Here is a 15,737-nt window from a genome sequence, read left to right as displayed (position 1 = left end):
TTAATTGTCGAGGAGGAGCACTAACCATACAGGATTAAGTAAAGCATAGAGAACATTACTGCCCATGTAAGCTGAATGTCTATACAGAAGTATTTCACATCCATTGCTGCTGTTACTTCAAGCCTTTATCTAGAAATGTATTTTAATATGTAGTATCTTCAGGTGCTTTCTGAGATTGTCAGGTATTGTTCATGGGGTCAATTTTGTAACCAAGCAAGGAGTTAATACTGATGTAGCCTCTTTCTTCCAGTTTTGAAATAAGTGCTTGGTAGAAAAAATGCAGTTAGTAGGAAACTAAATAACTAGGGCAGGACTTAATATTTCTATATAACTCTTGTTGTGTAAACCTCATGACTCACTGGGGATGGGTCTCAGAGGCAGTGGAGGGTGAGGTTGTGGACAGCTGATGAATATAATGTTTCATGATTGCTTGACCCCAGTTTGTTTGCTTGTAGAAATTTACTGTATGCTGTATTAATGACTAAATTAATTGTATCTAGAAATTTAATTTTATTGATATTTCTGGATTATAGAATATTGTTTTTATAGTATAAATATATATACATATATATTTGAGTTTTTAGACATATGAGATTCTGATTTAATGTTTGTTCAAAGTTTATTGATTTATTTTTTCTAATGTTTAAATTTGGTACCTATTAATGTTTTCTGAATTTTTAAATATCTTGAAAGAAAGACTTAGAGCAAGAGAGTTCCAGAATAATGACTAAGAGATATGCTGTTGAGCTCCTAGAGAGGAAACTTTTGCCCTCTATCACTGCCTGCATCCACACATAGTTGTATTGTCTGAAATGTAGATGTGAAACTTGAATTTTATCCATTTTAGTAGACTCAATGACCTGATATGAATGTGAACTAACTTAACAACCCCCCAAAATTTGGCTCCATTACTAGTTAGTGAGAAATAACCCTGGGTGCACCCACCCCTCTCAGAACACCATGTGAGTCATGTATCAAGCACTGCTGGGTCAAGGGCAGGGTGTGTGTGGCAGTGTGTTGTCATGGTTGACGACAGGAGGTATCCTGTTACTGCTGCTGCTACTGCTGCTGTCCTTGACCTGGCTGTGTCCATCATGCTGTTTTTTACCCTGTTGATTTACACATGACTTTACCCCCATGTCTGCCAAAGGGGAGTATCCCTGGGGAGGGCTGGTGCGAGAAGGTAAGGGCATCCCTGACCTAGGTCTGGTCCTTGGGGGGGGTCTGGTCCTAGGGGCAGTCAGCTCCCACAATGCCTGCTCTCACCCTGGCCCCACCTCACCTCAGCTCTGTATCCCTGCCTGGTGCACTCTCTTGCTTGTGGGGCAGCTGGTCCTTGGCTAAAAAAAAAAAGAGTAAATAAATAAATAAATAAATATGTTAGTCAAATTTTTAAATACACATTCATAAAAGTAGAGGAATTCAGTTTGAATTTTTAATTTGTTAGTAATGGAATTTATTACTTCAGTCAGGTTTTACTGTGACAAATCAAAGAAAAATCTGCAAAATGAATCTATGTTGAGAGATCCTCCATTACAGAATATATTACATTTTTTTTTTTGTAACTTTTGAAATAAAAAAAATGATAAATTGTTGGCAACTGTAAGATCATAGTAAATAATTATGAGTAGCCTATGACTTGCTGCAGCTGCTCTATCATATGGCCAAGCACCAGCTCTACACTGCTGCAACACTTCTGTCATGATACATCTGATGCATTTATCTACTCCAAATTTTTCTTCTGTAAAATGGAGCCTTTGCTATAGTTGTATCATCTGCTCCCAGTGGATTCAGATGGAAACCCAAGTACATATACCCATGTGTGTATGTGTGTGTGAGTGTATTGGTGTTGAAATATTCAGGTGTATTTGCTGGTGTAAATACTGGTTTGTTGCACTTATGGATATGATTTGGTGGTGTTTGGTGACTTCATCAAAAGGAGGATTGCATTGTATTGGCTAACTGGAGGGAAAGTGAGTTTTGGTGGGTATTATTTTACAGATGTTTTGTTATAATGGAAGTTCAGTATATATTACTAGTGCTGTATTTCACTTGCATTACCTTAGACTGATCTTTTTATGAATATCCTGCAAACACTGCTTGGTGGTAGCTATCTCTTGTTGGTCTGTTATGTCATCTTATCTCTGGTAGTGATAAAAACTGTTAGAAACCATGAATATTTTCAACTTATGTAAATACAGACTCAAGTAATTATATCTGTTATGAATAATGTCTGAAAATATTGTCTTCATATTATGACTTCCCTGAAAGGAAATGATGACTTTGTTACTATAATGTGCTGGTCCCTTTGGCCAGGTCTGGGCCTTTCAAGCAATCACTACCGGACTGTAGTCGCTCATCTCCTGAAAATGGCTTCTTTGTGAACACCACCAGCTTACTCTTCAGATCACAGTGCTCTTCATTGTTTCCCTGTACTTACGTACTAGCTGATTTTTGTATAGAACAAAATATATATCAAGTTGACCAGTATCGAGATTTTTAAAAATCTTTAGTAAAAATAGATTTAGATTTAACTGATTGTGTGTTTTCAATTAAGAGTCTGTAGTTTGTCTTTGTTATATAGTACAACTTTTCCCCATATTTACCATGTTGCTATAAGTTTTTTAAGTCATCAGTTTTATATGCATATGGGACCTTCAGTCCAGCTAAATCCTTGAGGCATACAAGTGATATCCTTGTTACTCACACTCCTGTGACTTGATCTTTTTGTGGGATAGTGGCTAACCCTAGATGAAAAAGCAGCTGCTAAAGATGAAGCTCTGGTCCATAGGTGCTCCAGCTGTACCAGATCAGCAACCTCAACCATGGTCTTATGATGGTGGGGCCCAGCGGCTCAGGCAAGTCAACAGCCTGGCGTGTACTGCTGAAGGCCCTGGAGCGTTTTGAGGGAGTGGAGGGTGTGGCACATGTCATTGACCCAAAGGCCATGAGCAAGGAGGCACTCTATGGTGTGCTTGACCCCAACACCCGAGAGTGGACTGACGGCCTCTTCACACACATCCTCAGGTGGGGCCTGTCACTGTTTGGATTATTGTTCTGTTATTTGCTCGATGAACTTACTGATTAGGAAATGAGATCCTAAATGTCCTTCTTTTGGTTTTCATCACTTTTCTGTGATATTTTGTCTTGATTATATCACATTCTGAATAAAGCATCTTCCTACTGTATTGTAAATTGTACTTAATAAATGTCATCTAGCATTTAGGGAAAGCAAGTTTGTATGAAAATCTGTAGTTGAATTCTAATCAGATATTTCACCAGAAACTGAAAATGAAATAATAGTCACCCAGTAAGTAGTATATAATGCTTCAGCTAACTGTTTATTCCACATCTTTCCTTCCTTCCCTTCATAGGAAGATCATTGACAATGTGCGTGGAGAAATCAACAAACGGCAATGGATTATCTTTGATGGAGATGTGGATCCTGAGTGGGTGGAGAACCTTAACTCAGTGCTGGATGACAACAAACTACTCACACTGCCCAATGGCGAGCGTCTCTCTATCCCACCAAATGTCCGGATCATGTTTGAGGTGTGTGTGTGTGTGAGAGAGAGAGAGAGAGAGAGAGAGAGAGAGAGAGAGAGAGAGAGAGAGAGAGAGAGAGAGATATATGCTTACTGTTGTGTGTGATTAGATAAAGTACAAAAAGTTAAGATGTCATTACCATAAATTAGCCTGTGTAGACTTTTTCTAGGTATGTGAAACTGGAAGAAGTGACAGGAGAGAATGTGAACTTTACGGTGTTAGATCCATGCAGTGAAGGCTATGAAATGTTCAGAAGTGGAATGTCTGGATGAGAGTAAATGATTAAGTTCAAGGATGGAAGCATAGGCAGGAAATCTAATAAGCAATCTGTGATCTTTCTGTCTCTATAGGTGCAAGACCTGAAGTATGCCACTCTGGCCACTGTGTCTCGCTGTGGTATGGTCTGGTTCTCTGAAGATGTACTGTCTGTGGAGATGATCTTTGAAAACTATCTGTCCCGCCTGTCTAACATCCCGGTGGAGGAGACAGAGGAGGACATTGCTTTCATCAAGAAAACAGACAAGAAGGCAGATGATGAGATCACTCCTACATTGCAGGTAAGGCCAAAGGTTGGAAAGGTGTTGTCATTTCCACTCTGAGAGATTGTTGTACTAAAACACTTTCATAGATGATTAATGGATTCATTCTGTCTTGTCTGAATTTTGCATGACTCCCTGCTCATTTAAGATAATTAGCACATACATATTTCATTGTTTTACATGTATGTATTTTACTGTGCCTCTATTGTGGTACACTTTTATCATTACCATCAATATAAAGTCTTACTGGTGTATTGGATAGCACACATGGCTCACAACCAAGAGATTCTGATTCTGAACCCTGGGCTGGGTGTCAACAAAACTGCTTTTGTGTTATGTTATTTTATGTTTTTAATAAGTAATAAATGAGTTTGAAAAAAAGTTGCAGACACCACAGCCACAATAAAAATATTGTGGTTACATACAGTATGTGAAATCCTTAAGACTTGACTCGTTCATGTACCATTGCTTTGTTTTTACCAGCACTTGTTTTGTCTTCAGGTACAGAGAGATGTGGCTTCCATCCTGTCACCACATCTCACCCCAGATGGCCTTGTGGTGAAGTGCCTGGAATATGCCACCAACAATCTTGAACACATCATGGACTTCACCCGTATGAGGGCACTCTCATCCCTCTTTGCCCTTCTCAACCAGGCTGTGAGGAATATTGTGCAGTATAACAATACCCACCCTGACTTCCCCATGCACTCAGATCAGCTGGAGAGGTGAGTGATAATGAAGTGTGTTTTGTATTACACTGTCTCTGATATTTGTTTGATCTCATTTTAGTCATATAGCTGGCTTTGTCTTCAGTGAGTGTTTCTTTGTCCAGGTATGTTCCCAAGGCACTGGTGCACTCATTGTTATGGAGCTTTGCTGGGGATGGCAAGCTGAAGGCTCGCAGTGACATGGGAGACTTCATCCGTAACTCCACCACCATCCCACTGCCACCAAGCACCAGTAATCCAATCATTGACTATGAGGTGTCCATCAGTGGAGAGTGGATGTTATGGTCAGCCAAGGTGCCCAGTATGGAGGTGGAGACTCACAAAGTGGCAGCACCTGATGTAGTGGTGCCCACAGTGGACACAGTGCGCCATGAGGCTCTCCTCTACACCTGGCTGGCTGAACACAAGCCACTTGTGCTGTGTGGCCCACCAGGCTCAGGCAAGACCATGACCTTGTTCTCTGCCCTCCGTGCCCTGCCAGATCTGGAAGTGGTGGGCCTCAACTTCTCCAGTGCCACCACACCAGAGCTACTGCTGAAGACCTTTGACCACTACTGCGAGTACCGTAAGACTCCCAATGGCATTATCCTGTCCCCTGTGCAGCTGGGCAAGTGGCTGGTGGTATTCTGTGATGAGATAAACTTGCCAGACATGGACAAGTACGGGACTCAGCGTGTCATCAGCTTCCTTCGGCAGATGGTGGAGCATGGTGGCTTCTTCAGGATCTCAGGTGAGTTTCTAGAGATACGGCTTCAGTCTAGTGTGTTCTGCAGTATTTACTAGACAGTACTTACTCGGCATTTATTAGCATAGTCAAATCTTTTAATTTTCAACAGTAGCACTCTTTAAGCCCTCTGGTGCAGTGGCTAGTACACTGTGGTGTAAAACTGTAGGCATTGGTTCAAATCTGAGCCTGGGCTGTCAGCACACAGCTCATCCGGCTTTTTATCCTTCCTTTGGGCTGATTGATAAGTGCGTACTTTGTGGGAAAACCTGGGGAAGCCAAACTGGAAATCCAGATCTCACAGTGGCCCTGTGTCCTGGGGTAAGGGATTCATCACAGGCTCAAAGGCCAGTTAGGCTGAACTGACCACCAAGGTCATGTGTAAATGCAGTGTATTTCTCTATCTTTACCATTTATTCTATTAAAGTATAAGTAGTTATGTATTACAGCCATACAACACAACATTGATGTATCAGTAAGGAGATGAGTGCAGTGTATTTTTTTTTATTCCCCCAGATCAAGCATGGGTGAAGCTGGAACGCATCCAGTTTGTGGGTGCCTGTAATCCTCCAACTGATCCTGGTCGAAAGCCCCTCTCCCATCGGTTCCTGCGCCATGTACCAGTGGTATATGTGGACTACCCTGGAGAGACTTCCCTAAAGCAGATCTATGGCACCTTCAACAGGGCCATGCTCAGGATCATTCCTCCTCTCAGGTGCTGATCTTGCCCTGTTCTGAGGGAGCTATTAAAATATCTGAAATTTAAAGTTCATTGAAATTATCTGATAATGACTATGGAATATTTTGTTTTGCAGGTCATATGCAGACCCACTGACCAATGCCATGGTGGAGTTCTACCTCCAATCTCAGGAGCATTTCACACAGGACATGCAGCCGCATTATGTGTACTCTCCACGTGAAATGACCAGATGGGTGCGAGGCATCTGTGAGGCCATCAGGTACTGAAATCATCTTATAATGTGGGTGTGATCCTTGTTCAGAAAAAAATTTCTGCTCATGGGTAGTCTTGTTATGGGTAGCTAATTGTTTCTTTATTAATTACATGGGGAATTGTGTTGGTTAGCTTTCAGCAGACTGAAGCTTATAGTTTTTCATTTACTGGGAGAAAATGTTGAAGTATATAATCTATTTATTTTAGACAAGTACAGCTTCAGCATAAGATCTTTAATTATTATTGTGTTAGTGTTAGCATAGGGCTTAAAATGCAAATGGATTTTAAGGCAAATGGAATTTAAGATTGCTGTAGTAGTGAAGTTCATAATTGTGGCAGACCCTTGGAAACCCTGGATGTTGAGGGACTGGTCAGACTGTGGGCCCACGAGGCTCTCCGGCTTTTCCACGATCGTCTGGTTACAGATGAGGAGCGCAAGTGGACTAATGACAATGTGGATGCTATTGCTCTCAAGGTAAAAGCAAGATTTATCATTCATAATAGAAAGTGTTGCTTCAGGGTTGATAATGACATCAATTTTGCATTTGGCATGCACTTTAGTTTTCTGTTGTTACATTTTGTGGGATGAGGTACAGCTGTGTAATCTCGGTGTGTCCTACAGCACTTCCCCAACACTGACCGTGAAAGAGCTCTGCAGCGACCCATCTTGTACTCGAACTGGCTGTCCAAGGACTATCTCCCAGTAGATCAGGAAGAGCTAAGAGAATATGTCAAGGCCAGGCTGAAGGTGAGTCTCTGAACACAGTAGTTGGAGGGAAAAATATAATTGCAGCTTCACTTATTCAATGACCCAATAAGTACCCCTTACTGATTAAGACAAGAGGCACTGTTTAAACTCAATGCTTTACTTTAAGAGACATGAAAAATTAGGAGCACTTATGTTTACCTGTGTTGCCATCATGAAAAACTAATTAAATCATAAGAGTGGAAGACAGGGAAGCTCTCCTTTAAGACATTAATATTCCTTATATTTACAGTCTAATTTGGTTTGTCACTAGGCAGCTCCTTGCATATGCAGGAAAAGACAAGGGTGTATAAAAGTTATTCCCTTTAGAAAAATGTGGAACATAATATGTAGCAGTGTATCAGCTTTTATCTAAACATTTCATGACCACCCTTGCATTACAGGTGTTCTATGAGGAGGAGCTGGATGTGCCCCTGGTGTTGTTCAACGAGGTGCTAGACCATGTGCTGCGTATCGACCGTATCTTCCGGCAACCTCAAGGCCACCTGCTGCTCATTGGGGCTTCAGGGGCTGGCAAGACCACCTTGTCACGCTTTGTGGCTTGGATGAATGGCCTCTCCATCTTCCAGATCAAAGTGCACAACAAATACACTTCAGAAGACTTTGATGAGGACCTGCGAGCAGTGCTGCGGCGCTCAGGTTGCAAGGATGAGAAGATCTGCTTCATTTTGGATGAGTCCAATGTGTTGGATTCCTCCTTCCTGGAACGCATGAATACCCTGCTGGCCAACGGTGAGGTGCCTGGTCTGTTTGAGGGTGACGAGTACACTACCCTCATGACCCAGTGCAAAGAAGGCAGCCAGCGTGAAGGCCTCATGTTGGATTCCAGTGAGGAGCTGTACAAGTGGTTCACTGGCCAGGTCATGAGGAACCTTCATGTGGTGTTCACTATGAATCCATCTGCTGATGGTCTCAAGGACCGTGCTGCAACCTCCCCTGCCTTGTTCAACAGGTGTGTCCTCAACTGGTTTGGAGACTGGTCCAATGGTGCCCTGTTCCAGGTGGGAATGGAGTTCACCCACCGCATTGACTTGGACAGGATGAACTGGGCAGCACCAGACTACTTCCCAGTAGCTTATGAGTGCCTGCCTGCACCCCCTAGCCACAGGGATGCCATCATCAATGCCTTTGTACATGTGCATCAGACTCTCCACCGAGCCAACACTCGCTTGGCTAAGAGAGGCAGCACTGTCATGGCCATCACTCCAAGACATTACCTGGACTTCATCAACCACTTTGTGAAGCTGTACAATGAAAAGCGATCAGAGCTCGAGGAACAGCAACTCCATCTCAATGTGGGTCTGGGCAAGATTGCTGAAACAGTGGAGCAGGTGGAACAGATGCAGAAATCCTTGGCCATCAAAAACCAGGAGCTGCAAGCAAAGAATGAGGCAGCCAATCTTAAGCTGAAACAGATGGTGAAGGATCAACAAGAGGCTGAGAAGCAGAAGGTTGCCAGCCAGGAGCTGCAGGAGCAACTGGAAGCTCAAACTGTACGTATCACAATCAAGCGTGAGGAGGTGATGCAGGACCTGAGCAAGGTAGAACCAGCAGTGCAGGATGCCCAGAATGCTGTGAAGAGCATAAAAAAACAGCACCTGGTGGAGGTGAGGTCTATGGCCAATCCTCCTCCCATGGTCAAGTTGGCCCTGGAATCCATCTGTTTGTTGCTGGGAGAAGCCACCTCAGATTGGAAGACCATCAAGTCCATCATCATGAAGGATAACTTTATTGGCACAGTTGTCAATTACAACACAGATGACATGCCTGATGATATCCGTGAGAAGATGCGCAACAAGTATCTCAGCAACCCTGATTATAACTTTGAGAAGGTGAACCGTGCTTCATTGGCCTGTGGGCCTATGGTCAAGTGGGCCATTGCTCAGATAGAATTTGCTGACATGCTGAAGAGAGTAGAACCTCTGAGGAATGAACTGAGCAGCCTTGAACACATGGCTGAAGAGAACAAGAAGAAGCATGAAGATGTGAAGGGTCTCATTGCACGTCTGGAACGTTCCATTGCTGCTTACAAAGATGAATATGCACTGCTCATATCTCAGGCCCAGGCTATCAAGACTGACCTGGAGAATGTGCAGGCCAAGGTGGACCGATCCATGGCCCTCATCAGGAACCTCAGCATTGAAAAGGACCGCTGGGCTGCCACGTCAGATACCTTCAAGTTCCAGATGTCCACCATCATTGGAGATGTGCTCCTTTCCTCTGCTTTCCTGGCCTATGGTGGCTACTTTGACCAGCAGTTCAGAGAGAATCTGTTCAGCAACTGGTGTCACCATCTGCTGCAAGCCAACATTCAATTCCGAGGAGATATTGCCCGCACTGAATACCTGTCCAACCCTGATGAACGGCTGCGTTGGCAAGCAAATGCCCTTCCTGCTGATGAGCTCTGCACTGAGAATGCTATCATGCTCAACAGGTTCAACAGATACCCACTCATCATTGATCCATCAGGCCAGGCCACAGAGTTCATCATGAATGAATTCAAAGACAAGAAGATCACCAAGACCAGTTTCCTGGATGACTCCTTCAGGAAGAACCTTGAATCAGCCCTTAGGTTTGGCAATCCACTATTAGTACAGGATGTTGAGAACTATGACCCCATCCTGAACCCTGTGCTGAACCGTGAACTGCGACGCACTGGTGGTCGTGTTCTTATCACCCTTGGAGATCAGGACATCGATCTTTCTCCAGCTTTCACCATCTTCCTCTCTACCCGTGACCCTACAGTAGAGTTCCCACCAGACATCTGTTCCCGTGTCACTTTTGTCAACTTCACGGTAACACGGTCGTCTCTGCAGTCCCAGTGCCTCAATCAAGTCCTCAAGGCTGAGCGGCCAGACATTGATGACAAGCGATCCAACTTGCTCAAGCTTCAGGGTGAATTCCAGTTGCGTCTGAGACAGCTAGAGAAGAACCTGCTGCAAGTGCTGAATGACTCCAAGGGGCAGATCCTGGATGATGACTCAGTGATCACCACCCTTGAGACCTTGAAGAAGGAGGCAGCAGACATCTCCCTCAAGGTGCAAGAGACTGACAAGACAATGAATGAGATTGAGATGGTGTCACAGCAATACTTGCCGCTGTCATTGGTAAGGCATTTAAGTGCTGTTTTTCCTTGTTTTATTGTACTTTGATCTGTGTATATTGTCCCACTATTGATAATTGTATTTGTCATTATTTCATAATTATTTTGAAAGGCAGGCTGGTAATAATAGGATCACTAATGCATTGATACAGCTAACATGAGTAACATGAGTAGATAAGTGTAAGAATATAATTTGTCAAGTGTTGCAGGCACTAAGTGATCATCATCCTTACCCTTTTCTTTCCCTTCAGGCTTGCTCCAGTATCTACTTCACACTCGACTCACTGCACCAGATCCACTTCCTATACCAGTATTCGCTGCACTTCTTCCTGGATGTGTTCACAGATGTGCTGAACAACAATCCCAACATCCGGGACCACACTGACTACTCTCGTCGCCTGTCCATCATCACCAATGACCTCTTCCAGGTGGGTTAATACATAAAAGTTAGTCTAAGGCTTTGAGTGTGTACTACATTAAGGACTGTCAGGTTATCACAGGTTCTGCAGGGCTGATAAGTTGACTATTATAGCAAAACTCAAACAAGTTTTCTGTCTTTGTTTTCTTCTCTAAGGCTTTTTATTGTATTGCACAGACTTGTCTCCATGAAATTTGGTTGCCTTGAAACTTTTTTAATGTGTGGCTATTGGGTGTGAGGTGGTTATTGTGCTTTCTTGTAGCTGACGTACACAAGAGTATCCCGAGGAATGCTGCACACGGACCGCCTGGTGCTGGCTGTCCTGCTTGCTCGCATCCGCCTGCGGGGAGTCACCTCAGAGCCTTCCTATGACACAGAGTTCCAGTTCCTCCTGAAGAGCAAAGAAGGTCTTCTCAACACCACAGTCTCAGCCATGGCTGGTCTTACCCCAGAGCAGACAGACTCCATGCTGAGGCTTAGTAACAAGTGAGCTCTACACAGTGCATATTGAACTCCATCAGTTTTTTTAAGAAATGCATTTTATTTAATTATATTGTATATTGTATCCATAACACATGTTATGTATATATTAGAGTATGGTAGCAATAGATAGGGGATCCTAGGACCTTCATGATTTATTTGTACTTGTTGATCTACTAGTGGGTACACTACTTGTAACAAGACAATAATTATGGTTATGAGGAAAATTAGCATAGCATGACAACCCAAAAAAGATGATCAATGAAGTTTATATTATGCTAATGCCTTATGTTCCTCAGAGTACCAGCCTTTGCCAATGTGGATCGCCTGGTGGGCAACAAAGATTTCCAGGCTTGGCTTGAGTCTGCTGCACCGGAGCTGAATGTGCCTACCATCTGGGAGACAGAGAAGCAGTTGTCACCAGTTGGCCAGTCTATGTACCACATTCTGGCCATCCAGGCATTTAGACCAGACAGACTATATGCAGCCGCTGGACTCTTTGTCAACAGTGTAAGTGTAAGCTGAATGTTGAGAAACTAAGTCCCACAAGGAAAAGATAATGAATGCTATTGAGATTAGGCAGAAGGTTTTAGATCGGATGCTTCATATGTTATGCTATTTTACTCCTTGCAGGTTTTGGGTGATGAATTCTTGGGTATTGGTGAGCGAGAGGTGAACTTGGCAGCAGTGGTGGAGGGTGAGGTGAAGGCCAACACTCCAGTGCTCATGTGTGCTGCCCAGGGCTTTGATGCCTCAGTCAGGGTTGATGACTTGGCAGCAGAACTCAACAAAGGAATGACTTCCATTGCCATTGGCTCAGCAGAAGGTTTCAGCCAGGCTGAAAAAGCCATCAACTCAGCCGTCAAGAATGGAAGGTGGGTTGGGCAATGATTTTATGAGTTTCAAGAATGTGATTAAAATATTAGCTATACATCTTGCACCGTACATAATGCTGGTGTTAAAAGTTTTACATTGTCATATCATCATTTGAGCTTTATTTATGGCATTGATTCTATGCTTGGTTTTTGTTATACTGTGCCTTATACATTCTTCTTGGTGTGCCTGCAGGTGGGTGATGTTGAAGAATGTCCATCTGGCACCTGCCTGGCTGGTCCAACTGGAGAAGAAGCTCCACTCTCTTCACCCACACCCACAATTCCGACTCTTCCTTACCATGGAGATCACACCGCGTCTGCCCGTCAACCTCCTACGTGCCGGCCGTGTGTTTGTGTTTGAGCCACCGCCTGGTGTCCGTGCCAACCTGCTGCGAACCTTCAGCACGGTGAGGCTAGCTTGGGAGATGTGTAGGTTTTGGTGCCTTCCATGGATATGGGCAGGAATTATCCAGTCAGTTGTAAATATCTTAGTACAAATACTCTATATTTGTTATCAGTCATTTCCCACACTTCATGCATGATTGAAAGTAGGAAAAGTCAAGGAAATATTGTACAAGGCCACATTACATTGACACAATATAAACTCAAGAACTCCGTTTCAGTATCTTGAATCTTGATGTATGGTTCAGCATATAGATGGCTAGCATTTGAAAGATTTGGAAAATTTTTTTCAAGTATGATTTTATTTATGTTTTATGTTGATGTGACTGACATGCATTTTTCATGTGTGACAGGTGCCGGCCTCCAGGATGATGCGGTCACCCAATGAGCGTGCCCGTCTCTACTTCCTGCTGGCTTGGTTCCATGCCATCACACAGGAGCGGCTGCGTTATGCACCACTCGGCTGGGCCAAATACTATGAATTCAATGAGTCAGATCTGCGAGTGGCCTGTGACACTCTTGACACCTGGATTGAAGCCACAGCTATGGTAGGTTTCTTACAGCTGGAGTTGAAATCTCCTACATCTCGCTTTCTTCATAAATTTTTCCTCAGCTAATTGTTTGCTAACTTGCTATGTTCATTTCTTCCTTAGGGTCGAACAAATCTGCCTCCAGAGAAAGTACCATGGGATGCCTTGGCCACTCTCATGTCCCAGTGCATCTATGGTGGCAAGATTGACAATGAGTTTGACCAGAGGCTGCTCACTTCCTTCCTCAACAAGCTGTTCACCCCCAAGAGCTTTGACCCTGAGTTCCCGCTGGTCTGCAATGTGGATGGTAGGTCTCCATTGGCAGGAAGAATGAAAAGCTATAGAGATTCTCCAAGAGGTGGTTGTATTTTCATAGTATAATTTAATTACATTCCACATAAATTAATTATATTTATTAGTTTATACACTAACAAGGTAACAAAACGTACATATTTGCTATCATCTGTATTCAGAACATTTTCCTTGTTAATCATATAATGGTGTTGTATTTAGGGGTGGGGAAGGAAGTCTCTCTAAACACATGATACTATTACACGAGTCTCATAATGATTATCATCAGTCTTTATATGGTTTAGGATATTTAATTTAGTCTTCTTGTATTTTATTATTCCTTTGCTTCTTCAAAGAATATTAACTGAAAAAAACTACATATGAGAAATCCTGAGGTGTAAAGGTAGTAAGATATTTTCTAGTGTTTGCTGCAGCATGTAGATATTGGTATTAATCTTAATTATTAATGGTGCAGTACATCTTCCTTGGAACACCCATGTCCATAACAAAAGTATTCACTGGATCCTGTCAAAATGCTCTCAGTTTTGAGATACACATACTCTTTCAGAGATAAATTTTAATATATCTATAGAATTAAAGTTAACATGGAAAAGTGGCAGAGGAAATCAAGTATCAAGGATGCATTGGCAATATGTATCACTCAACAAATAATACAAGACAGTAATGAGGTGTTGTCTTGCAGGTGTTGAAAACCAGAACATCACCATGCCTGATGGAATCCGACGTGACCAGTTCATGCAATGGGTGGAGTCTCTCACTGATCGCCAGACTCCCAGTTGGCTTGGGTTGCCCAACAATGCTGAGAAGGTCCTGCTTACCACCAGGGGTAAGCCTGTCAACTTTCACATGCATTGAGCATACCAGTAGCAAAACTACTGCTAGGTATTAGGCAGTGACTTTTCCTTCAAATGTTTTTAGATCCCAAGGTTGAACTGGGGTAATCTTAATATATGACACATTGCTTACCATTTAATAATACAGAATTGTAATTGGCTCAGGGTATATATACTTACTGAAATTTAGCAATATTTTCGTAACACCGTGGCACTAATTCACTGAAATTAACATATGATAACTTTGAACAAGATGTGTAGCATTAATTTGTCAACTGAAACTGATAGTACCCCTGTATGTCCTTTTTTAGTGATTATAAACAGTGCCAAGTTTCAGAAGACACAGTTACAGAGAGAGAGAGAGAGAGAGAGAGAGAGAGAGAGAGAAAGCAGGATTTTAAGGGACAAAGTTTGAGGTGTTGGCTTTCTCAGGCACGGACATGCTGAGCAAACTGATGAAAATGCAAGTGCTTGAGGATGATGAAGAGCTGGCCTATGGTGGGGATGACACACCTGGCACTGAGCGTAAGGACATTGAGGTGAGGCTGCAACTCCATGTTGTTACTTCAGTTTACTCATTATAATTTTTTTTCTCTTTAGTATACATTGGGTTTTCAAAAGTTGTAAGATACTCATATATGCAGCTTTTGTTTTTAGGTTAATTATAAATCTTGAATACATCTTACTCAGAGATTAATTATTGTATGATTATTCATGAAGATAACCATTTTGTATTTAAACATTTTGTATTTAAAATACATGCACAATAATGTAGAAATTTACAGTGATGCTACTTTTGGAGTGAGAGTGAATGAAGTTCTATGCAGCAAGAATTTAATCCATAACATCCAAGAATTGAATTCATAGCATATATCCAATTTTAAAACTTTACATCTTTTTGTACAAGACAATAAGTATTATTTAATTGTGTTCAGGGCCGTCCATCATGGATGGTAACACTGCACCAGTCTGCTGTCACCTGGCTCTCACACCTGCCTGAATCAGTGGCCAATCTGCGTCGCACAATGGACAACATCAAGGATCCACTGTATCGTTACTTTGAACGGGAAGTGAACTCCGGCTCAAAACTGCTGCGTGTGGTGAAGAGTGACCTCAATGATGTTGTCCTCATCTGCAAGGTATAGTGCAACTTGTCTGTCTTTTGTTGGATAAGTTATGAAAAGCCTTTTAGCCCTTTTGTTGTACTTTAATTAAATGTGTAGGGAATAATTTCTTTGTTGTTGGTAGGTTCTGGATAAATGTTTTGTTTTTGTTAATCACTCCAGGCTGAAAAGAAACAGACGAACTACCACCGTAACATGGTGAGCCAGCTGGTGAAAGGCATCATTCCTGATCAGTGGAAGGCTTACACGGTGCCTCGTGGAGCCACAGTCATCCAATGGATTACAGACTTCTCCCAGCGTGTCAAACAACTGCAGGAGATCTCACAGCAGGTGGCTCAGTTTGGAGCAGGAGAACTGAAGGTATATAAGCTTTGGACCTTCCTTCAAATGTTCCTCTTAAATTTC

General features: G+C 42.6%; 1 protein-coding gene across 4 annotated transcripts in view; it reads left to right on the top strand.

The window, feature by feature from the left end:
- The window catches only part of LOC135112592 (dynein heavy chain, cytoplasmic-like), a 38,685-nt gene that overhangs the window by 21,915 nt on the left and 1,033 nt on the right, over nt 1-15,737 (top strand). For 2 of the 4 annotated variants that reach the window (XM_064027083.1, XM_064027085.1), the window contains 22 exons: nt 1,151-1,183; nt 2,792-3,027; nt 3,375-3,552; nt 3,897-4,103; nt 4,587-4,810; nt 4,918-5,543; nt 6,054-6,252; nt 6,353-6,496; nt 6,829-6,964; nt 7,112-7,237; nt 7,639-10,362; nt 10,610-10,786; nt 11,039-11,262; nt 11,556-11,766; nt 11,890-12,131; nt 12,325-12,538; nt 12,887-13,081; nt 13,187-13,370; nt 14,058-14,201; nt 14,641-14,747; nt 15,144-15,347; nt 15,495-15,692. In XM_064027083.1, the coding sequence (XP_063883153.1) occupies nt 1,151-1,183; nt 2,792-3,027; nt 3,375-3,552; nt 3,897-4,103; nt 4,587-4,810; nt 4,918-5,543; nt 6,054-6,252; nt 6,353-6,496; nt 6,829-6,964; nt 7,112-7,237; nt 7,639-10,362; nt 10,610-10,786; nt 11,039-11,262; nt 11,556-11,766; nt 11,890-12,131; nt 12,325-12,538; nt 12,887-13,081; nt 13,187-13,370; nt 14,058-14,201; nt 14,641-14,747; nt 15,144-15,347; nt 15,495-15,692 (6,933 nt within the window). The remainder of the gene's footprint in view (nt 1-1,150; nt 1,184-2,791; nt 3,028-3,374; nt 3,553-3,896; nt 4,104-4,586; nt 4,811-4,917; nt 5,544-6,053; nt 6,253-6,352; nt 6,497-6,828; nt 6,965-7,111; nt 7,238-7,638; nt 10,363-10,609; nt 10,787-11,038; nt 11,263-11,555; nt 11,767-11,889; nt 12,132-12,324; nt 12,539-12,886; nt 13,082-13,186; nt 13,371-14,057; nt 14,202-14,640; nt 14,748-15,143; nt 15,348-15,494; nt 15,693-15,737) is intronic. The other 2 variants (XM_064027086.1, XM_064027084.1) reach the window with 1 other exon arrangement.

Source organism: Scylla paramamosain, chromosome 24 (assembly GCF_035594125.1).
Source record: "Scylla paramamosain isolate STU-SP2022 chromosome 24, ASM3559412v1, whole genome shotgun sequence".
Taxonomy (NCBI): Eukaryota; Metazoa; Arthropoda; class Malacostraca; order Decapoda; family Portunidae; genus Scylla; species Scylla paramamosain.
The sequence above is the reverse complement of the archived record's forward strand: the minus strand, read 5'-3'. Positions and strand labels throughout refer to the sequence as shown.